The sequence below is a fragment of the Mobula hypostoma genome, chromosome 4 (genome assembly GCF_963921235.1).
Source record: "Mobula hypostoma chromosome 4, sMobHyp1.1, whole genome shotgun sequence".
Taxonomy (NCBI): Eukaryota; Metazoa; Chordata; class Chondrichthyes; order Myliobatiformes; family Myliobatidae; genus Mobula; species Mobula hypostoma.
Window position 1 is genome coordinate 44479014 of NC_086100.1, and position 23317 is coordinate 44502330.

At 39.1% G+C, this 23317-nt stretch overlaps 1 protein-coding gene across 5 annotated transcripts in view; it reads right to left on the reverse strand.

The window, feature by feature from the left end:
* Window positions 1-23317, reverse strand: part of opa1 (OPA1 mitochondrial dynamin like GTPase) — a 157952-nt gene that overhangs the window by 101095 nt on the left and 33540 nt on the right. For all 5 annotated transcript variants that reach the window (XM_063045731.1, XM_063045734.1, XM_063045732.1 and 2 more), the window contains 8 exons: window positions 23185-23289; window positions 15115-15201; window positions 13872-13985; window positions 12906-12986; window positions 9435-9509; window positions 8846-8917; window positions 8111-8210; window positions 4046-4176 (listed from right to left, as the gene is read on the reverse strand). In XM_063045731.1, the coding sequence (XP_062901801.1) occupies window positions 4046-4176; window positions 8111-8210; window positions 8846-8917; window positions 9435-9509; window positions 12906-12986; window positions 13872-13985; window positions 15115-15201; window positions 23185-23289 (765 nt within the window). The remainder of the gene's footprint in view (window positions 1-4045; window positions 4177-8110; window positions 8211-8845; window positions 8918-9434; window positions 9510-12905; window positions 12987-13871; window positions 13986-15114; window positions 15202-23184; window positions 23290-23317) is intronic.

Consider the following 23317-nt stretch of genomic DNA (forward strand, 5'->3'; position numbering starts at 1 on the left):
TGTTGTTGAGCCCACGAGGGGATTGGCTGAGCTGGATTGGGTGTTGTGCAATGATCCTGAGGTGATATGAGAGCTTAAGGTGAAGGAACCCTTAGTGATCACAATATGATCAAGTTCACTTTGAAATTTGAGAAGGAGAAACTAAATTCCAATGTGCCGTTATTTCAGTGGAATAAAGGAAATTACAATGGCATGAGAGGGGAACTGGCCAAAGTTACTTGGAAAGGGACACTAGCAGGAAGGACAGCAGAACAACAAAGGCTGGGAGTTTCTGCAAGACAGGTATATTCCAAATAATAAGAAGGGAATAATAAAAAGGGAAGAAGGGCCCTACCGTGGCTAACAAGTGAAGTCAGAGCCAAAGTAAAAGCAAAAGAGAGAGCATACAAGGAAGCCAAAGCTAGTAGGATGATAGAGGATTGGGATTCTGGCATTGTACCGAATGACTGGAAAACTGCAAATGTTACTCTGCTATTTAAGAAGGGTGAGAGGCAGCAGAAAGGAAACTATAGACCTGTTAGCCTGATATCAGTGGTTGGGAAGTTGTTGGAATCGATTGTCAGGGATGAAATTACGGAGTACCTGGAGGCACATGACAAGATAGGCCAACGCCAGTATGGTCTCTGAAAGGAAACTCCTGCCTGACTAACCTACTGCAAATTTTTGAGGAAATTACAAGCAGGGTAGACAAAGGAGATGCAATGGATGTGGTGTACTTGGATTTTCAGAAGGCCTTTGACAAGGTGCCACACATGAGGCTGCTTAGCAAGATAGGAGCCCATGGAATTACAGGGGAGTTACTAGCATGGATGGAGTATTAGCTGATCGCAGAAAACAGAGAGTGGGAATGAAGGGATCCTATTCTGGCTGACTGCCGATTACCAGTGACATTCCACAGGGGTCAGTGTTGGGACCGCTGCTTTTCACAACGTATGTCAATGATTTAGACTATGGAGTTAATGGATTTGTGGCTAATTTTGCCGATGATACAAAGATAGGTGAAGGAGCAGGCAGTGTTGAAGAAACAGAGAGCCTGAAGAGAGACTTAGATAGTTGAGGGGAATGGGCAAAGAAGTAGCAAATGAAATACAATGTTGGAAAGTGTATGGTCATGCACTCTGGTGGAAGAAATAAATGGGCAGACTATTATTTAGATGGGGAGAGATGTCAAAATGCAGAGATACAAAGGAACTTGGGAGTCCTTGCGCAGGATACCCTAAAGGTTAACCTCCAGGTTGAGTCAGTGGTGAGAAGGTGAATGCAATGTTGGCATTCATTTCTAGAGGTATAGAATATAAGAGCAGGGACGTGATGTTGAGGCGCTATAAGGCACTCGGGAGACCACACATGGAGTATTCTGTGCAGTTTTGGGCTCCTTATTTTAGAAAGGATATTCTGACTTCAGAGAAGATTCACAAGAATGATTCCAGGAATGAAAGGGTTATCGTATGAGGAACGTCTGGTAGCTCTTGGGCTGTATTCCCTGGAGTTTAGGAGGATGAGGGGGGAATCACATAGAGACATTCCAAATGTTAAAAGGCCTGAACAGATTAGATATGGCAAAATTATTTCCCATGATAGGGGAGCCTAGGGCAAGAGGGCACTACTTTGGGATTGAAGGATGTCCATTTATAACAGAGATGCGGAGAAGCTACTTTAGTTAGAGGTTGGTAAATCTGTGGAATTTGTTGCCATGAGAGGCTGTGGAGGCCAAGTCATTGAGTGTATTTAAGGCAGAGATAGATAGGTTCTTGATTAGCCAGGGCACCAAAGGGTATGGAGAGAAGGCAGGGGAGTGGGCGTGACTAGAAGAATTGGATCAACCGATGATTGAATGGCGGAGCAGACTCGATGGGCCGAATGGCCGACTTCTGGTCCTGTATCTTATGGTCTTATGATCTGGAGAAAACCCATGCATTCCACAGGAAGGATTACAGAGACTCCTTACAAAATGGCAGCAGAATTGAACTCTGAACTTCCGAATGCTCTGAGCTATAATAGTGTCACGCCAACTGTACTTCTCAACTGTCACTAAGAAAACTATTGATAACTTGGTAGGATGGTTTTCTATCTGTATATCAAGCCTTGAGTGTGCATTAAGGATTTAAGTTTATGCTTACACTGCCGACCTTGTTCAAGAAAGATAATTTTTGAAAAACCTCTGATACTTCATTTTGTGAGAATTTTCAATGCTGCCTTGATTATAATTATTTTAGCTGCAATACATCTTTATTCACTCATAACAAAATAAAGAAATATGGAATGTATTAGTCATACAATCTAAAACCTAGCTATAGTTGCAAGAAAAAGGTTGTAAACACTTTGCAATTCCCTGGTTTACTGCATTAATTGTTCATAAAATGTGGTCTGATCATCATCTGTCAGAATAATAGACAAGCACAATCTGCATAAACTAGTAACACACAAACATTTGTATTTCTTCTTGTCAATACTGAATACACCATTTAAATAATCACTGTGTAAGATCAAAAAAAATGTGAACCTCTGGGGTAATGCCTAAAGCTATTTGGAGTCAGGTGTTCCTATCAATGAGATAAGATCGAGGGTGAGGGTTGTAGAGGTGCCCTGCCATATAAAAAAGACACACAAAGTCAGGTTTCTGATAGAGCCCGCTCTTCTCAAGAAAGATCTGTTCATGTGCACCATGCCCCGAACAAAACTACTTTCAGAGGACCTTAGAAGAAGAATTGTAGAGATATAAGAAGCCGGAAAAGGCTACAAAATCATTTCTAAAGACCTGAGTGTCCATCAGTCCACTGTAAGAGAAACTGTCTACAACTGGAGGAAATGCAGTACTGCTGCTACTCTCACGAGGAATGGGCGTCCTGCAAAGATCACACCAAGAGCACAATGTGCAATGCTTAAGGAGATGAAAAACAACCAAAGGGTAACAGCAAAAGACCTGAAGAAATCAGCAGGACTCGTTAACGTCTCTGTTCGTTTATTCACTATAAGAAAAACACTGAACAAGAATGTTATTCATGGAAAGGCACCAACGAGGAAACTACTGCTCGAAAAAAAAAACATTGCTGCACACCTCAAGTTTGCAAAAGACCCATCCGGATGTTCCACAATGCTTCTGGGACAATGTTCTGTGGACAGATGAAACAAAATGTTTGGAGGAAAAAGCTACTGCACACCAGCACCAAGGAGCATCATGGTTTGGAGCTGTTTAGCTACCTCAGGGCCTGGATGGTTTGCCTTCATTGAGGGAACAATGAATTCAAAATTGTATCAAGACACTTTACAGGAGAATGTCAGGGTAGTGGTCCATCACCTGAAGCTTAATAGAAGTTGGATGATGCAACAAGACAATGATCTGAAACACAAGAGTAACTAGACAAAATAATGGCTTCAAAAGAAGAAAATTTGTGTTTTGGAATGTTCCAGTCAGAGTCAAGACCTTAACCCAATTACAATGCTATGGCATGACCAGAAGAGGGCTGTTCATGCAAGGTATTCCAGAAATATTGATGAATTGAAACAGTTTTGTATGGAGTAATGGGCTAAAATTCCTCCTTGCTGTTGTGCGAGTCTGATCAGCAGCTACAGGAAACATTTGGTGGAGGTTATTGCTGCGAAAGAGGTTCTACCGGGTATTAAATACAAGGGTTCACATCCTTTTTCCAGCCTGGACTGTGAATGATTAAATAATGTGTTCAATAAAGACAGGAAAAGTACAATTGTTTGAGTGTTGTTAGTTTAGGCAGATTGTCTATTATTGTGAGTTAGATGAAGATCAGACCACATTTTATGAATAATTAATGAAGAAAACCAGGTTCACAAACTTTTTCTTGCAACTGTACCTCCACAGTATAATTTGGTTTAACAAATGGAAAGGGAATTATAAAAGGGGCGAGGGGGAGTGGGTGCGTAAAACAGTGCCTAAAACAATGAATAAATGGTATTCATGTATGATAATAAGTATAACTGTAGCACATGGAAATAAGTTAAGAATTCAATATTGAAAGCACTACATGTATACTCAATTTTTTAATATTATCAAACATTAAAAGAGTCTTACTCGACTGGGACTCGCTAAGTTTTTTTCTGCCAGATCCACTTTAGTCAATACAAAAATGGTCCGTCTGCCTTGTGGATCCATTTGGCTGACCAAATCTGTTACAATGCTGCGTTCAGCATCTACAGACCCATCTGAAACAAAGACGGATCATTTGTTACGAAGGTGAACATGTAACTTCCGAAATATAAAGTAACAATCAAATACCTTCCATTTAATCATGTAAGGAACAAGTCTTCCAAAGTGGTCAAAAAGCAAATGTCAAGTTACATGAATTTAAGGAATTCCAGTATCCCTCAGTTAAACTTTTGAAGTTGTTTATTTATCATCCATACTGATGATTTCTATGACCCAGGACTTGAAGCTTTTAAGTTTCAGTTTGTAGATTTATAAATATATGTTACATGATGCAAAATATGAAACCATAAGAAACTAAAGTCATTGTCATATGCATAAGGACCTGTATGCATAGGTGAAATAAAAAGCTTCCTTGCAGCAGAATCACAGCTACATCGCATTATACAATCAGCATTTACAACGAAAATACATTAAACATAATTTATACATATTTATTTTTATAGGAAGACACAAAAACACTATTAGAACCAAAAAAAAGGTCCATTTTAGTGCACAGTGGTCAAGGTGGTAGCAGTGTAATGAGTACAGTTCTGTCGAATGGTTGAAAGGAAGTCATTCTTGAACTTGGTGGAATGGGACTTCAGGTTTCTGTATCTCCTGTTCAATGGTAGCTGAAAAAGGATGGCATAATCCAAATGGTGGGGACCTTTGATGATAGTTGCTGCCTTCATGAAGCAGTGTCTCCGCTAGATACTACCAATGGTGGGGAGGGTACCCGTGATGGACTGGGCAGAGTCCACTACAGCCTGCAGTTTTTTCCGTTCCTGTGCATTCAAATTGCCCTATCTGGTCATGACCCAACCAGGCTGGATATTTCAAGAGCACACCTGTAGAAGCTTGTTAAGAGTTATTTGATGACAAACCACACCTCCTAAAAATGTAAAGATGTTGGTGCACTTTCTGAATGATTGCATCTATGTCCTAGGCCCGGGACAGGCCATCTAATAATGTTAACACCCAGGAATTTAAAACTGCTGACTCTCCACACTGCCAATCCCCCACTGTAGACTAATGCAAATTTGCCCTTCTACCCTTCTCTTTAGTTTTGCTGATGTTGAGGGAGAGATTGGTTATGTAGCACCACTCAAAACAGCTGACCCATCTCGCTCCATCCGGTAAGCCGGTCATCTGTGGGACTTGTCCAACAACAGTCATGTCATTGGCGAACTTGAAGATGACACTGGAGCTGTGCTTAACCATTCAGCCATAGAAGAGCAGAGCAATGGGCTAAACACATGGCCTTGAGGTGCACCTGTTCTGAACGCCAGTGAGGAGGAGACATTGTTACTGATCTTCACTGATTTAGCTCTGCCAATTATAAAGGCGAGTATCCATTTGCAGAAGGAAATAGAGGCCCAGGTCTTGAAGTTTGGACCGGATGACTTTGTTGAACGCTAGTTGCAGTCAAAGAGTAGGAGCCTGAATTACAAGTTCCCATTGTCCAGATGATCCAGAGTCATCATATCTGCTGTTAACCTGCTGTACTAGTAGGCAAACCAGAACAGATCCAGATTATTTATTGAGACAAGAGTTGATTTATGCCATAACCAACTTCTCAAAGTATTTCATTATAGTTGATGTAAATACCATCAAACTGTAGTCATTGAGTCATTGGGCACCAGAACAATGAATGCCTCGGAACCACAAAGCCAAAGGTTGAAAATGGCCATAAATACTCCAGCCAGTTGATCTGCACAGATCGTAAGTACTTGGCCAGGGTACATCGTATGGACCAGACACCTTTGCTGGATTTATCCTCTTGAAGGATGCCCAGACGGTGGCCTCAGGGATTGAAATTGCAGGTCATCTGGAGGTAAAAGGGCTTATTGATAGTGTCATAGCTTTCCCTATCAAAAGATGGATAAGCATCACTGAGCTCATCTGAGTGACAGCTATCCATCTTGTTTTGTAGGAAGTTACATCATGCAAGCATTGCCACAGCTGTTCTGCGTCCATATATGATTCCAGTTTAGTCTGAAATTCCCTCTTTGCACTCACAATTGCTTACTTGGACATATACTGCAAATCTGGCCAAAGGTCATACCTAGACATACCCTCCAAGTCTTGGTCACAAGCTGAAACCCACAGATCTAGTCCTCAGCAAATTATGAATCTCTTTGCTCATTCTGGCTGGGGAGAACTCAGAATATTTTTCTGGGTACATACTTGTTCACACATATCCTTATGAAGTCAATGATGTGTGTGGCATATTCATTTAGATCCACTGATGAATTTGTGTTGACTCCTCTAGCACTGGTGATGTTTTAATACCAGTTCGCAGAAATATCTTCAAGATAGCCTGAATAAAGTCTCTGCTACAATATGACAAGTGCCAAGGATTGCTGCTTTGTTCCTCAAGTATTAGCTTGCTGTCTGCCTGAGGTGTGATGTAGACTACAGTCAGTATGATGGTGGAGAAAACCCATGGAAGCTCGAGTGAAGAATACTTCACTGGATCGGGAGAGCAGGAATGGGACAAGAGCACCACGTCTGAGCAGTATAACAAGTTTATCGTAAGGCAGGCACCACTCCATGTCTGCATAGATATATATTTAATTATTATATTTTTGTTAGCAACGTTTCAAGATGGTTTGGGAATAAATTAGCTTCATGACAAAAGTTGAAAAATACACATTTCAAGCCATAGGGTTTTGAAATTTGGACTTGGCAATTTGATTCAATTAGATTTCTTGATGGATAGATCAAATACTATGAGTTTGTGCACAACAGAGAGTATGTAATCTATGCTCATATTTTGGTGCAAAAATGATCAGTAAACATTGAATGAAAAAACAAAGCAAATACACTCTTGTCAGATGGATCACAGACCAAGTTTCTGGTCTCAAGATCTCTGAGGATCTAACCTGGTCCCAACATATCGATGTAGTTATAAAGAATGTAAGACAGCGGCTATCCTTTATTAGGAGTTTGAAGAGATTTGGCATGTCAACAAATACACTCAAAAACTTCTATAGTTATACTGTGGAGAGCATTCTGACAGGCTGCATCACTGTCTGGCATGGAGGGGCTACTGCACAGGACCAAAAGAAGCTGCAGAAGCTGTAAATCTAGTCAGCTCCATCTTGGGCACTAGCCTACAAAGTATCCAGGACATCTTTAGGGAGCGATGTTTCAGAAAGGCAGCGTCCATTACTAAGGACCTCCAGCACCCAGGGCATGCCCTTTTCTCATTGTTACCATCAGGTAGGAGGTACAGAAGCCTGAAGACACACACTCAGCGATTCAGGAACAGCTTCTTCCCCTCTGCCATCCAATTCTTAAATAGACATTGAAGCTTTGGACACTACCTCACTTTTTTAAAACATACAGATATGTTTTTGCAAATTTTTAAAAATCTATTCAATATACGTAACTGATATAATTCTTTATTATGTTTTATTTTATTTTTATTATATTATTTTTTCTCTCTCTCTCTGCTAGATTATGTATTGCATTGAACTGCTGCTGCTAAGTTAACAAATTTCACGTCACATGCCGGTGATAATAAACCTGATTCTGATATTTACAGCATCATGATCTCCCAATAGGATCAGAACACAGATTTAAAAACTTTAGCTCTTTGCTTGCAGCATTTGTCTGCTGTACTATCGTGCCTGTCATTTAGTAAAAAGCAAATTTACATTATCTAAGGTGATCAGGCAAGAGACATTATAGTCAAAAGATTAATTACATGCATTAAAATTAATACAGGATACCAAAGACTGATTAACCTGATAGGTTATATGAACTTGAAGCAACGAAACACTTATATAATGCAAATAGCTCGGCTGCAACAGTTAAAGGTGGCAGCTCACCAACATCATCTAAATGGCAATTAATGGTGAGTAATAAATGTTATAAAATGAATAAATGAAAATGTAGTATTTTCTCATAATAATGTTCTGTTGGTAAATGCACTTAAATCCTTACCTTGAATACAAAGTATGATGGCATTAGGGTTCTGCATGTAAGCTTTGCTAATGCTAAAAATGATATCCTTGGTGTCAGCAGCCATTCCTGAAGTTACCGTCTTCAACATAGGAAAAAAAGCCATAAAGTTCAGTAAGGTAACAGAACACTGTAAAAGAAAGCTTTAAGCTTTGCATAATATAAAAGATCTGATTATTAATAGTGTTGGCAGGCTCTTAAAATGTCAAATGGAAACTCAAATGATAGGCTTACAATACAATTAAGTAATCCATGCATTAACTTGAGGCATTTTGAATAAAGTACGGAGAACCAATGCCAACAACAAAAAGAAAAGACCTAAAACTTCATTTTCCAACTTCTTCAATGGCTATGGACAGCACTTACAAGCAATTGCACTTCATCAAAAATGAAAGTTAAAACCAGGATGTGAAATGCCATGAGGAAAAAAAAGTCATTTGTTAATTTTCCCCTATCTAACACACACTGGGAGCAGCCTCCAGTGTCTTCCATTTAATTCTATGCTCATTAACACATTCACAACAGCAGATTATCTCGCAGGGTAAGTGAACTCTTGGTTGCAAGTTCTAAAGTAGAATCATTGACTAAAATGATGATTTTGTTAATACAGTTCCGATAATTGGACTTTTGGTTTTAAGCCTAGATCTATGAAGTTCAAAAGCTACAGAGGCATCAATTTTCCTTTATTGCAGAAAAAGCACACTTTCTGATACTCACACTGATAACACCCGGAAGATCTACTAGTACCATTCGTTGTAGACCTGGGCCCTTCACACTTAGTGAGATAGTCTAAGGATTACACAAAAATATGAATACAAGCAATCACCTTCAAGTAGTAGTACATTTAAAAGTAACGATATATCAAATTAACCCACAGAAATTGTTGCTAAGCATCATCCATAATTGGCAAACTCATTTAATTTATAGTTGAGAAATTTCATTTAAAGATTAAACAATACAAAATTTCATTATATTTTATTGTCAAAAGAACATTTTTTACAGCGCCAAATAATTTTTATAAATCCGTTGTACAATTCACACTTTCACTTTGAAAGCTTAAATTCATAAAAAGACCTTTTTTGAAGTTTAAAACATTCAGATTTTCTGCTATAAGACACATATTACTTAAAAAAACATAACTCTATTAATAATGTATAGTTTTAAGTTTTATAATTTAATTGTTCAAAATTTCACGAAGATCCAAACATCAACAATGAGAGTTTTGAAAAATAATTTTTTTTGAACCCTACCAAACTTAGAAGTATTATTCAAACATACTGAATTGGCATACACTGCATCAACTTACCTCAGGACTGACAGTCTGTCCTTCCTTTACACTTTTCCTCATTCTTATTTCTATTTCATTACGCAATGCTGCTAGCTGCATAGACAAAAACAAATCAGCAATGGAGATAAACTGAGAAACATACAAACTAAATTGAGATTAAGATTGGTCTAAACTTGATCATGGAACGCATTTCAAAAGGGGAAATGAAGTGGCAAATTGGTGACAAATACGTTTATGGAGGGAATTTCTGAGAATGTAGTTTTGAAAGCTATACATTTGACAACACAAGGGAAGGAGGACAACATGGATTAGGTCAGAATAAACATAAGAGAGCTTAGAGAACTGAGTTTGTTGAATTAGTGAAAAATTTGAGAGATGGGGTTAGTCAAATGCTGTGACAAAAATAAATCAATGGCCTAAGTTTTTATACAGACACATTAAAGAACAAAAGACTCACTAGTTAATATATGATAGACTCAAGGTAAATTTTAGATCACCTGACATTTATAGAAAAGGCATCAAGAGGGAGAAGACCAGATACATTCAATTGCTGTTAATGTTACATGTAATGACAAGAACTCAATGATATTCATATAAAAGGAACATCTAATATGGCAAAATACCACATGACACTTCATGAGTAACAATTATATTTTTTGGGACTCTAGGCTACACAAGGTGATATTAAAATAATCAAAAGTTTAGTGTAAGGACCAGTTTTATGCAGCTTGTTAAAAGAGCAGAAAGACGTAGATTGGCCACTATGTTTAGGGAGTTAATTTCTGAAGGACTATGTAGATTGGATACAACTTCTAAGGGTTCCAGAGTTAACAATGCAGGTTCAAGTCTTTTTGACCTCTGAATTTCGAATTTCTTTGTTTATAAAATAGTCTATGCTTTTATTCCTTCGTAAACAGGGAGAAATTTCAAAAATCGGAGGTGCAAAAGGACTTGCGAGTACTTGTGCAGGATTCCCTAAAGGTTAGTTTGCAGGTTGAGTGGGTGGTGAGTGTATGACCATGAATATACAAGATATTAACAGGAATAGATAGAGTGGATAACCAGCGCCTCTTCCCCACGGCACCACTGCTCAATACAAGAGGGCATGGCTTTAAGGTAAGGGTGGAAAGTTCAAGGGGGATATTAAAGGAAGGTTTTTTACTCAGAAAGTGGTTGGTGCGTGGAATGCACTGCCTGAGTCAATGGTGGAGGCAGATACACTAGCGAAATTTAAGAGACTACTGGACAGGTATATGGAGGAATTTAAGGTGGGGGGTTATATGGGAGGTATGGTTTGAGGGTCAGCACAACATTGTGGGCCGAAGGGCCTGTACTATTCTATGTCTCTGTCTAATTTCCCGACACTGTATTCCATCTATCACTGCTTCGCCCACTCGCCTAATCTGACTAAGTCCTTCAGCAGACTCCCTGCTACCTCAACACTACCTGCCCCTCCCCTTATCTTCATGTTGTCTGTAAACTTAGCCACTAAGCCATCAATTTTGTCATCCAAATCATTGACTTACAACGCAAAAAGCAGTCCCAACACTGACCCCTGCGGAACACCACTGGTCACTGGCAGCCAATCAGAAAAGGCCCCCTTTATTCCCACATTTTGTCTCCTGCCAATGAGCCAATGCACAATCTATCCTAGTATCCTCTCTGAAATACTATGGGCTCTTATCTTGTTAAACAGCCTCATTTGTGGCACCTTGTCAAAGGCCTTCTGAAAACCCAAGCACACAACATCCACTAATATTCCTTTGTCTAATCTGCTTGTTATTTCCTCAAAGAATTCCAATAGATTTGTCAGGCAAGATTTCTATTGAGGACACCATGCTGACTTTGCCCTATTTTGTCATGTGCCTCCAAGTACCCTAACGACTCCAACATTTTCCCAACCACTGAGGTCAGGCTAACTGGCCTATAATTTCCTTTCAAATGCCTCCCTCCATTCTTGAAGAGTGGAGTGGCATTTGCAATTCTCCAGTCCCTCTGTAACCATGCCAGAATCTATTGATTCTTGAAAGATCATTACTGATGCCTCTACAATCTCATCAGCTACTTCCTTCAGAACCCCAGGGTGTAGGCCATCTGGTCCAGGTGTCTTATCCACCTTCAGACCTTTCAGGTTCCCAAACATCTTCTCCCTAAGTAATAGCAACTGCACTCACTCCTGCCCCAACACTCTCAAATTTTCAGTGTAAAGCTAATGTCTTCCACAGTGAAGACTGATGCAAAATAGTTATTGAGTTCATCCGCCATTTCCTTGTCCCTCAGTACTACCTCTCCAGCATCATTTTCTAGTGAACAGATATCTACACTTGCCTCTCTTTTACTCTTCATGTATCTGAAAAAGATTCTGGTATTCTGTTTGATTTTATTGGCTAGCTTCCCTTCATATTTCACTGTTTCCCCTCCTTATGCCTTTTTTTAGTTGCCTTCTGTTGGTTTCCCAAACCTCCAACTTCCCACTAATTTCTGCTCTCGTATATGCTATCTCTTTGGCTTTTATGTTGGCTTTGACTTCCCTTGTCAGCCACGGTTGTCTCATACTAGCTTTAGAATAGTTCTTCTTTAGAATGTCTCTATCCTAAGCCTTCCAAATTGCTCCCGGAAAGTACAACTATTGCTGTTAGTGTTCCTTTTGAATCAACTTTGGCCAGCTCCTTTCTCATGCCTCAGTATCTATCACTATCTTTAGATCAAAAGCTGTAATGAAAAGCCATTGTTCCATCTATTATTGCTCCAGGTTCAAGTCAGGTAGGTTATTTCACTGTTATCCCATATTACATGCACTTATGACACATTTCTGAAAACTCTGGTCATAAATATAGTCAGCTTTTATTATTCAACAAGCTTAAAAAATTATTTTAAAAAGGCATAAGTATAATTTGTTCCACTAAATTAGTATCTACCCTCTCCAGGAATAGCTAGACAAAATCAAGATAGCACTTGCAAATTGATCAATTTATTTTCAATTCAGTTGTTTAGCCAACTTCGTCAATTGCAAATTTTAGGGAAAATTCAAGGTTTGGCTTGCAACATGAATGGGATACTTTCCAAACCATATACTCAAAATAAGAAATCAGATATTATACATATTGTCTATGAAACTATTGGAAAATTAGCTGGCAGTGAAGTTAATCAAGATAATGTTCAGCTGAGGACATCCCTATCTCAGAAATTTTGTTTAATATTCTCTAACAATATTTACTGATAGGTCAGGGCATCAAAGGATATGGAAAGAAGGCAGGTGTATGAGGTTGAGTGGGATTCGTGATCAGCCATGATGGAATGGCAGAGCAGACTTGATGGGCTAAATGGCCTAATTCTGCTCCTATGTCTTATGGTCTTAGAGTCTTATTATGTGTAATCATTTTGAACAGCTGTTTCAGCACTGAGATTTAATGCTGAATATAAAACCCTTTAGATCCTGAATGATGCTGCTCAATAACAGAAAAAAAACAAAACCCTATCAGAACTTACATCTTCCTCTTTGGTAAGGTCAAATTCTCGCGAGCTGTCTTTAAACATAGCCACGTGGTGAGGACCTTCACTCAATGTTACCTGAATCAAGTCAAATCCACAAAAAAGAATTAATAAATAAAAGCCATCAGCTACAAAAGGTAATGAACAGATATGAAACAAATACACTGACATCAATATCTTTCTTCTAATTTGTTATATTATTGTTGAGCTTCTTTGGTGTAATCATTTTTTTTCATAAAAACAATTTTGATTAATATGTTCTAATTGTTACATAAAGTTCTAACTTTTTTTATATAATAAGTCAAAAAAAATAAAAAACTGAAGAAAGTAAATACAGTAGTGAGAAGTCTAATAATACCATTCTGTAACTCAAGTCAAAGGTCAAATCAACTACACAATACTTATATTTGTAGTTCACACATAATTCTGAACAACAGTTCTACATAGAAGTTTTACATTTGACTATTCAATATAAATCAAATGTTGCAGAAATACTTGGAAAATAGAAATTAGTTTGATATTTTTCTAAATTTCTTGAACTCGCAGCAATTTCTTACTTTTAAAAATAGTTTCTATTAGTCTTAAGATTCCTTTGCATCAATATAAGAATTGATATAAATTGAAAGGCGTATCAATTTTATGTAGTTTACTGTGTACTAAAAAGAGAAAGCATTACAACTCAAGTGCTCCAAATAATTATAGCCTGTATGAGTACTTTCATTAGTTCTGCTTCATGATTCCCTTTAAATTCAATAAATTCTGAATATATTACTTTTGTCAAAAATATTTGCAAAGTAATAATGTGACATCAACGTCAATTCCAAATAATTCAAATTAAGCCTCTATAATTGAACATGCAAACCATAATTAAGAACTTACACAACACAAAACAAATAGCCATGGTTACTTTCGCAATTTTTGAGCACATAGCGTCATATAGTACAAGTTTCTTTTAAAGCTCACCTTAACAGGTGCACGGGTCATCATTTCACCAGATCCTCGAGGGAATATTCTAGCTTGTGCAATCATTTCCAGCACACTAGTCTTTCCAGCACTCTGATCTCCAACTACAACAACCTAGAAGTAAATACCTTCTGCTGATTAAAAGCATTGTAAGCAGACATAAAAATAATCTGTGAACATGGGCTGAAAGATTATACTACAGGTTCAGCACCCCTTATCTGAAATTCCAAAATCTGAAAACCTCCACAATCAAACATTTTTTGAACTCTGTCATGATAGCACAAATGGCAAATTTCACAAGGCGCTGGGAAAGTTCCTAGGTGATATGCAGCTTTCTGCGCACTGCAGACAGTTCTGAGAAGTGAGCTGACATATGTAATGAATGGAAGTTACTGAAAAATAGAAAAACACTGCATAAAGCAAAAATGAAAATCATGAATTGAAAGAGTAGATTGATCAGCGTCCGAATAAACATATGCCGCTTAACGGTATGTTGATAATGAAACAAGCAAAGATCTATCACAACAATCTGAAAATTGAAGCTAATTGTGAATATTCAGCAGACTGGTTGCAGGAATTTAAGAAAAGGCACAGCATAACATTTTTGAAGATTTGTAGTAATAAAGGATCTGCAAATCACGAAGCAGCAGAGAAATTCATTGATGAGTTTCCCAAGATCATTGCTGATGAAAAACAAGCCCCCTGAATGGCTGCATCAGACAGTATGTATGATGAACAAGTATAAGACAAAGACTGCTTACCAAGAGCACATAAATTCTGAGTCAGAAATGACAGCAATACTAAACAGCCACTGACTGTCTACCTGGGCGGCCAAGGTAGTGATGCTTACCTTTCTGATGATTCAATATAAACATGATTGTTTCAAGCACAAAATTATTAAAATATTATATAAAACTACCTTCAACGTATATGTATAAGCTGAATACATAAAGTAAATGGATTTTGTGTTTAGACTTGGGTTCCATCTCCAAGTTACCTCATTATATAGATGCAAAATATTCCAAAATCTGAAAAATCCGAAATCCAAAACACTTTGGTCCCCAAATGTTCCAGATAAGGGGTGTTCAACCTGTACTAATATATTTGTCTATCTTTATCATAGAACATCACCCAAAGAAAAATAACGCCAATACTAAATGGGCTGTACCACCAATTTTCATATATCTAATTTTGTCCTAAGTGTTATTCAAACAATAAAACATGATGATGATTTGATGCTCACCCTCGGCAGATGATCCTGAGTGTTGTAGTTGGAATCATAGTCCGAAAGAATATCCAATACTTCAGAATATAAATCGATCAAAGACTTCTAGAAAAAGAATTTTTCTATTGAAATACATAACATTGTTCATCACAGTATGCAAGAGAAGCAAGTACTTCTAAAACATTGAACTCTTTAATAATGAGTTAATAAATGTTTGCAGGTACCATAAAATAAATAGACGTTTTCATCTGAACTCAGACTAATTAGAGAAAAGTTTACTGATCTAATACCATGGATGAGAAGAATTCAATTTATTAGTGAGAAGTAGTCTTTGTACGTGTTAGTAAAAGAACTAAAATGCCCAAAATGAAATAGATAAGAACTGGTATTATTTGCCTTTCAATTGACCACATTGTGCCTTTACACTTTAATAGACCTGCATCAGGTACATTTAGTAACTATTAGTGATAATTTCCAACCAGCAATTTGCTGACTGAGATGTTTCTTAGCATTAAAGGTAATGTGTTTTCACAGAGACTAGGGAAATTAATTTGATTGTGAAACATAAAAAGTAGCAACTACGACTGAGATTGGGTAAAAGTCAGGGTTCTGACAGAACCAAACAACAGTGGGTTTTAGCTCAGCTCTTTTATTTTACTATGGGCCAATCGTCAATTGAAAATTTGTGCTGATGTGCCAGCAAATATGCTGGTAACTGGGCTGTTCCAGAGCAGAGGTTGCTGGACAGTTGATATCCACCATAGCAGAATTATTATCAGGTTTATTACCACTGTCTTATGTGACGTGAGATTTGTTGTTTTGTGGCAGCTGTACAGTGCAAAGACAAAGTTACAATAAATTACAAATTAAATAAATAATGCAAAAAGGAATGAGGTAGTGTGTTCATGGGTTCATGGACCATTCAGAAATCTGATGATGGAAGGGAGCAATATGTTCCTAAAATGTTCAGTGGTGGTCTTCAGACTCCTCTACTTTCTCCCTAATGGCAGTAACAAGAGAACATGTTCCAGATGTTGAGAATCCTCAATGATGGATAGCACTTTCTTGAGACATCACCTCTTGAAGATGTTCTCAATAGTTGAGAGGGTTGTGCCCAAGATGGCTAGCGAGTCTACAACTCTCTACAGGCTCTTGCGATCTTATGCATTGGAGCTCCCATAGGAACCAGTTGGAATGCTCTCCAGAATACATCTATGGAAATTTGTAAGTGTCTTTAGTGACATAGCAAATCTTGTCAAATTTCTAAGGAAGTAGAGCCACTGATGCAGCTTCTTTGCAACTACATTAATATGCTGGAGCCAGGATAGACCCTCTGAGATGTTGACACCCAGGAACTTAAAGCTGCTCACTCTATCTACCACTGAGCCCTCACAAGGACTGGTGTGTGTTCTCCCCATTTCCCTTTCCTGCAGTTTATAATCATTTCCTTGATCTTGCCCACGCTCAGGTGTTGCAACACCACTCAAACAGCTAATGCATCTCACTCTTGTACATCTCAACATCATTATCTGAAATTTTACCAATAGCAGTAGTGTCATCTGCAAACTTGTAGATTTTATTTGGGTTGGGCTTAGCCATACAGTCAAGAATGTGGAGAGGAGAGCATTGGGCTAAGTATGCATCTTTGAAGTGCACTTGTTTTGAACTGTCAGCGAGGAGATATCATTATCCATCCACACAGACTGTGATATCCCAATTAGGAAGTTGAAGATCTAGTTGTAGAGAGAGGTACAGAGGAGAGTTTTAGAAGCTTTGTAATTAATATTAAAGGGATGCTGGCACTGAATGTTGAGCTATAATTGATACAGATCAGCATTTGCTTTACTGTTGTCTAGGTGCTCCAAAGAAGAGTGGAGATCCAGTAAGACTGCATCTGCTGTAGATGTGTTGTGGCAGTATGTGAATTGCAGCAGGTCCAGGTCCTTGCTCACGTAAGAATTAATTCTAGCCGTAAATAACCTCTTCAAACATTTCATAATGGTAGATATGGGTGCTACTACGTGATAGGTATTGAGGCAGCCCACCCTGCTTTTCTTAGGCGCAGGTATTATTGCTGGCCTTACAGCAGTAGAGGTTGAAGCTGTCCTTAAGTACTTGAGCCAGTCAGTCAGCACAGGTTTATATGTCCGATGCTTCGCACAGATTTACTTTCTTGAAGGATGTTCTGATGTCAGCCTCCAAGACAGTAATCACAGGGTCACTGAATGTGGTGATTTGCACAGGTATAGTGTTATTCTCCCTTTCAAAGCATACTTAAAAGGCACTGAGTTCATTGGTCAGTGAAGCAGCACTGCAATTCTTGCTATTAGGTTTCACCTTATGAGAAGTAATGGCACGCAGGCCATTGCTGTTGTGCCTGTGATTCTGTCCCTAATTGCCTTTTCACTTTCAGGGTAGCCTTCTGTAGGTTCTATCTGGACTTATAGCAGCATCTTGGACCTCCAGTCTTGACCACTACCAATCTGTGGAACTCCAGAATTAACTCAGAAATTTCATTGGAGAATGGGGAGTCTCCCAGATTTTCCATCTCCGAGGCTAGAGAAATCCATCTGCTAACCCTCCACCACAAAAACAGATGAAGTGCAGAAGGAGTGTTGCAATTAATGAGAAAATAGCTCTCATGAGAAAAGCAAATTTAGCTGTTTATTTGATTCAATCGGTTGGTTTAAATGTATTAAAATGGTCTTATGTGTACTTAATCTTTTAAAATGTCAGTTTAAAAAAACGGTCTTGCGTGACTTTGAATTCTTACGAGTGTCAAAATTGTTCACTAATGCTCAATATTAAAAAAGCTTTGATAGCCAATGAGCTTGGGGGTGGGGCCTCACCAGCTGTCAGACTGTTGTACCATGCGGGAAGATGCAGCATGGCTCACTGGCCAGCTAACCAGCAATGTCAGGGCAGTGGAATGTCTGTCAGATGAATCTAAATGTAACCACTAGCTCTTTATAAACAGTCACTCCAAAAACCACTGACATCAGACTGGAAGAATTCAAAAGTACATTCAGTACAGAATCAAAACTTTCCTATATTCCTTAGGAACTGAAGAGTTAATAAAGGGAAAGAAAAACTGGAAAATCCTTAAAAACAAACATCATTAACTGCCCCAAGAAACCGATCTTGAGGTTAAGAAGAACAAATTTCCATTATTTGACAGTAGTTCTGAGATCTTCTGGATTTTCAAATAATACACAGCTTATTATTCTCCCAAACATGATCAAATTACATAGTTATAATTACATGGAATCTAAAAACAATATTCAAAATAGTCATAGTCATACTTTATTGATCCTGGGGGAAATTGGTTTTTGTTACAGTTGCACCATAAATATTAAATAGTAATAGAACCATAAATAGTTAAATAGTAATATGTAAATTAAGTTAGGAAATAAGTCCAGGACCAGCCTATTGGTTCAGGGTGTCTGACCCTCCAAGGGAGGAGTTGTAAAGTTTGATGGCCACAGGCAGGAGTGACTTCCTATGTCGCTCTGTGTTACATCTCGGTGGAATGAGTCTCTGGCTGAATGTACTCCTGTGCCCACCCAGTACATTATGTAGTGGATGGGAGACATTGTCCAAGATGGCATGCAATTTGGACAGCATCCTCTTTTTAACTGAGCATTCTGTCTTTCTGTAAAATAACTAACAGAAAAAAATTCTAAAACATTGTGGTTGATCTGTCAACACGTTGGTTTAGCAGGGAAATTGTGTAATGCCCCATATGCAAATTTCGAACAATAAATTAGTTACCTCATAACCCACACCACCATTTCAACAAATCACTATTTGTAAAGTGCTTAGGCACATCAAGGTTATGACAGGACCAACTAAATCACACGTCTTTCTTCCAATATTTTAAGAGCATAAGATATATGAGCTGAATTAGGCCATTTAGCCCAACGAGTCTGCTCTGCCATTTCATCATGGCTGATCCAGTTTTTCCCTCGGCCCCAATCTCTTGCCTTCTCCCTGTATCCCATCATGCCCAGACCAATCAAGAATCTATCAACCTCTGTCTTAAATATAGATAAAGGCGTGGCCTCTACAGCTGTCTGTGGCAAAAAATTCCAGATCCACAACCCTCTGGCCAAAGAAATTCCTCATCTCCTTTCTAAAAGGATGCCCTTCTACTCTGAGGCTGTGCCCTTTGGTTTTAGACTCTCCCACCATGGGAAACATCTTCTCCATATCCACTCTACCAAGACCTTTCACCATCCAATAGGTTTCAATGATGTCACCCTTCATTCTTCTGCATTCTAGAGCCCTCAACTGCTCTTCATATGATGATGCATTCAATCCTGTAATCATTTTCTTGAACCTCCTTTGAACCCTCTTCAGTTCCAGCATATCCTTTCTAAAATAAGGGGCCCAAAATTGTTCACAATACTCCAACAGAGGTATCACTAATGCTTTACAAAGTCTCAACATTACATCCTTGCTTTTATATTCTAGTCTTCTTGAAATGAATGCTAACATCTAATTTGCCTTCCTCATCACAGACTCAAACTGCAAATTAACATTTACAGAATGCTGCACGAGGACTCCCAAGTCACCTTGCGCCTCAGTTTTTTGTATTTTCTCTCCATTTAGAAAATAGTCATCCCTTTCTTTTCTTCTACCAAAGTGTATGACCATATACTTCCTGACACTGTATCCCATCTGCCACTTTTTTGCCCATTCTCCTAATCTGAGTCCTTCTGTAGCCTCTCTACTTCCTCAAATCTACCTGCCACTCAACCTATTTTCATACTATCTACAAACTTTGCAACACAGCTATCAATTCCATCATCCAAATCATTGAAATATAACATAAAAATAATCGGGCCCAACACAGACCCTTGCGGAATATCACTAGTCACCAGCAGCCAGCCAGAAGAGGCTCCCTTTATTCCCACCCTTTGCCTCCTGCCAATCAGCCACTGCATTATCCATACTAGAATCTTTCCTATAATACCATGGGCTCATAGCTTGTTAAGCAGCCTCATGTGTAGCACCTTGCTAAAGGCCTTCTGAAAACCAGAACAAAACATCAGCTGATTCTCCATTGTCTCTCCTGCTTGCTATTTCCTCAAAGAATTCCAACAGATCGGTCAGGCAAGATTTTCCTTTGGGGAGACTATGCTGACTACGGACTATTTGATCATGTGCCTCCAAATATCCTGAGTCCTTATGTCCTCATGCTTAATAATCAACTCCAACATCTTCCCAACCACTGAGGTCAGACTAACTGGCCAGTAGTTTCCTTGCTTCCTCCTCTCTCCCTTCTTGAAGAGTGAAGGGACGTTTGCAATTTTCCTGTCTTCCGGAACCATTGCAGAATCTAATGATTCTCGAAAGATCATTACTAATGCCTCCATGATCTCTTCGGCAACCTCCTTTTGAACTCTGTGGTGTACACCATCTGGTCCAGGTGACTTATCTACCTTTCAGTTTCTCAAGAGCCTTCTCTCTAGTAATGGTAACTTTACACACTTCCTGACCCATGCCACCGGGAAATTTCACCATACTGCTAGTGTTTTCCACAGTGAAGACTGAATACAAAACACTTATTCAGTTCGTCCACCATTTCATTGTCCCTTATCACTACCTCTCCAGCATAGTTTTCCAGTGGTCCAATATCCACTCTTCCCTCTCTTTTACACTTGATGTACCTGAAGAAACTTTTGGTATCCTCTTTAATATTATTGGCTAGGTTACTTTCATATTCCATATTTATCTTCTTAATGACTTTTTTAGTTGCCTTGTGTTGGTTTTTAAAAGCTTCCCAATCCTCTAACTTCACACTAATTTTTGCTGTATCATATGTCCTCTCTTTGGCTTTTATGTTGGCTTTGACTTCTCTTGTTAGCCATGGTTGTGGCATCTTCCCTTTCGAGTACTTCTTCCTCTTTGGGATGTATATATCTTGTGCCTTCCGAATTGCTTCCAGAATTTCCAGCCATTGCTGCTCTGCCATCATCCTTGCCAGTGTTCTTTTCCAATCAATTCTGGCCAACTCCTTTCTCATGCCTCTGTAATTCCCTTTACTCCACAGTAATACTGATACATCTGACTTTAGCTTCTCCTTCTCAAATTTCATCGTGACTTTGATCATATTTTGACGACTTCCCCTACGGGTTCTTTTACGTTAAGGTCTCAAATCAATTCTGGTTCTTTGCAGAACACCCAGTCTAGAACAGATCAACCTGCTCTAAAAAGCCATCTTGTAGGCTCTCTAGATATTCCCCTGCTGGAATCCAGCAACAACCAGATTTTCCCAATTTACCTGCATATTGAATTCCCCCCCCCCCCCAACTATCATAACATTGCCATTTTGGCATGCATTTTCTAACTTACGTTATAATTTGTAGGCCACATCCTTACTACTATTTGGGGGTCTATATACAACTGCCATCAGGGTCTGTTTACCCTTGAAGTTCCTTAGCTCTATGCACAATGATTCAATGCCTTTCGACCCTATATCAACTCTTTCTAAGGAATTTACTTACTTTTTAAAACCAACAGAGCAACGCCGCCCCTCTGTCTGTCCTTTCAATACAATGTGCAATTAAGCTCCCAGCTATTATCTTCTTTCTGCCATGATTCAGTGATGCCTACCACATCATACCTACCAATCTGCTAATGCAAGTTCATCTACCTTATTCTGTAAACTGCATGCATTCAAATATAACACTTTAAGTCCTGTATTCAGCCTTTTCAATTTTGTCTGCCTTTTATGTTGCAACTCATCCTTTTGACTGCAATTTTACCTTATCAACAGACTTGTCTCACTATACATTCCCTCTGTTTGTAAACATCTACTTCATCTTCAACACTGTTATCCACCTTTCCTGCGATATTCGCAGCTCGGCACACTAGTTGCACCGTACTCAACCTTCTGATTCCTAACTTTGTCTGAGGTGTTACCAACATCTGCCTCCAAAACCACTCCACTAACTGTTCTAGCATTCTAGTTCCCATTCCCCCTGCAACTCTAGTTTAAACCTCACCATACAGCGTCAATAAACCCTCCCACCAGGATATTAGTCCCCCTCCAGTTCAGGTGCAAACAGTCCCTTCTGTACAAGTTCCACCTTCCGTGGAAGAGAGCTCAATGATCCTAAAATCTTATGTTCTCCCTCCTACACCAACTCCTTAGCCATGTATTAAACTATATGATCTTCCTAGTTCTGGCCTCACTAGCACGTGGCATGGGTAGCAATCCTGAGATCACAATCCTGGGGGCCTGCCCTTTAACTTAGCACCTAACTCCCTGAACTCCCTATGCAGAACCTTGTCATTCATCTTATCCATGTCACTGGTGCCTACATGACCACGACTTCTGGCTGTTGACCCTATTTGAGATATCCCAGACCCTTGCACCCAGGTCCTCGTTCTTGCACACAGAACCTCTTGTCTGTTCCCCTAACGGATCTCCTATCACCACTTCCCCACTGGGTCACAGAGGCAGGCTCAGTGCCAGAGACCTGGACCACTGTGACTTTCCTCTGAAGGTCATGTTCCCCCGCTCCCAACCCCCAAATAATATCCAAAGTGATACACCTGCTGTTAAGGGGGATGGCCAGAGGAGCACAGTGCGCTGGCTCCTTAACCCCTTTCCCCTTCCTGTCACCCGGTCTCCAGTATCCTGCACCTTGGGCGTAACCACCTCTCTATATGTCCTATCTATCACCCTTTCAGCCTCCCGAATGATCTGGAGTTCATCCAGTTCCAGCTCCAACTCCTTAACGTAGATTTTTAGAAGCTGCAGCTGGATGCACTTTTCATAGTTGTAGTCGTCAGGGGCACTGGAAGTCGCCCTGCCTTCCCACATCCCGAAGAGGAGCATGTAACTATCCTGCCTGGCATCCCTACTCCCCTAGCTGAGCAGGTATATAGAAGGGAAGGCAAAAAAAACCTAACCTGGAGCTTTATATTCATATTTTTACCAGCAGCTGATTAAAATTGCAGATATTGAAATCATAAACCACTGAGAATATCAACATAAATGAGAACCAGATTTGTGAAAGTGCTTAAGCTTTCTACTGATCTAAATACTTCTATTCCCCAACGGAAAATCAATTTCACCTTCATTTTTCGTTGATGAATGCCTTTATCATCTTTCTGAAGAACTTGTTTCCGTAGTTCTTTATTTTCTTTCTCTAGACGTTCAAGGATCCGTTGGTATTTTAACTATGGAAAAGAAAATGGCAAGAGAAAA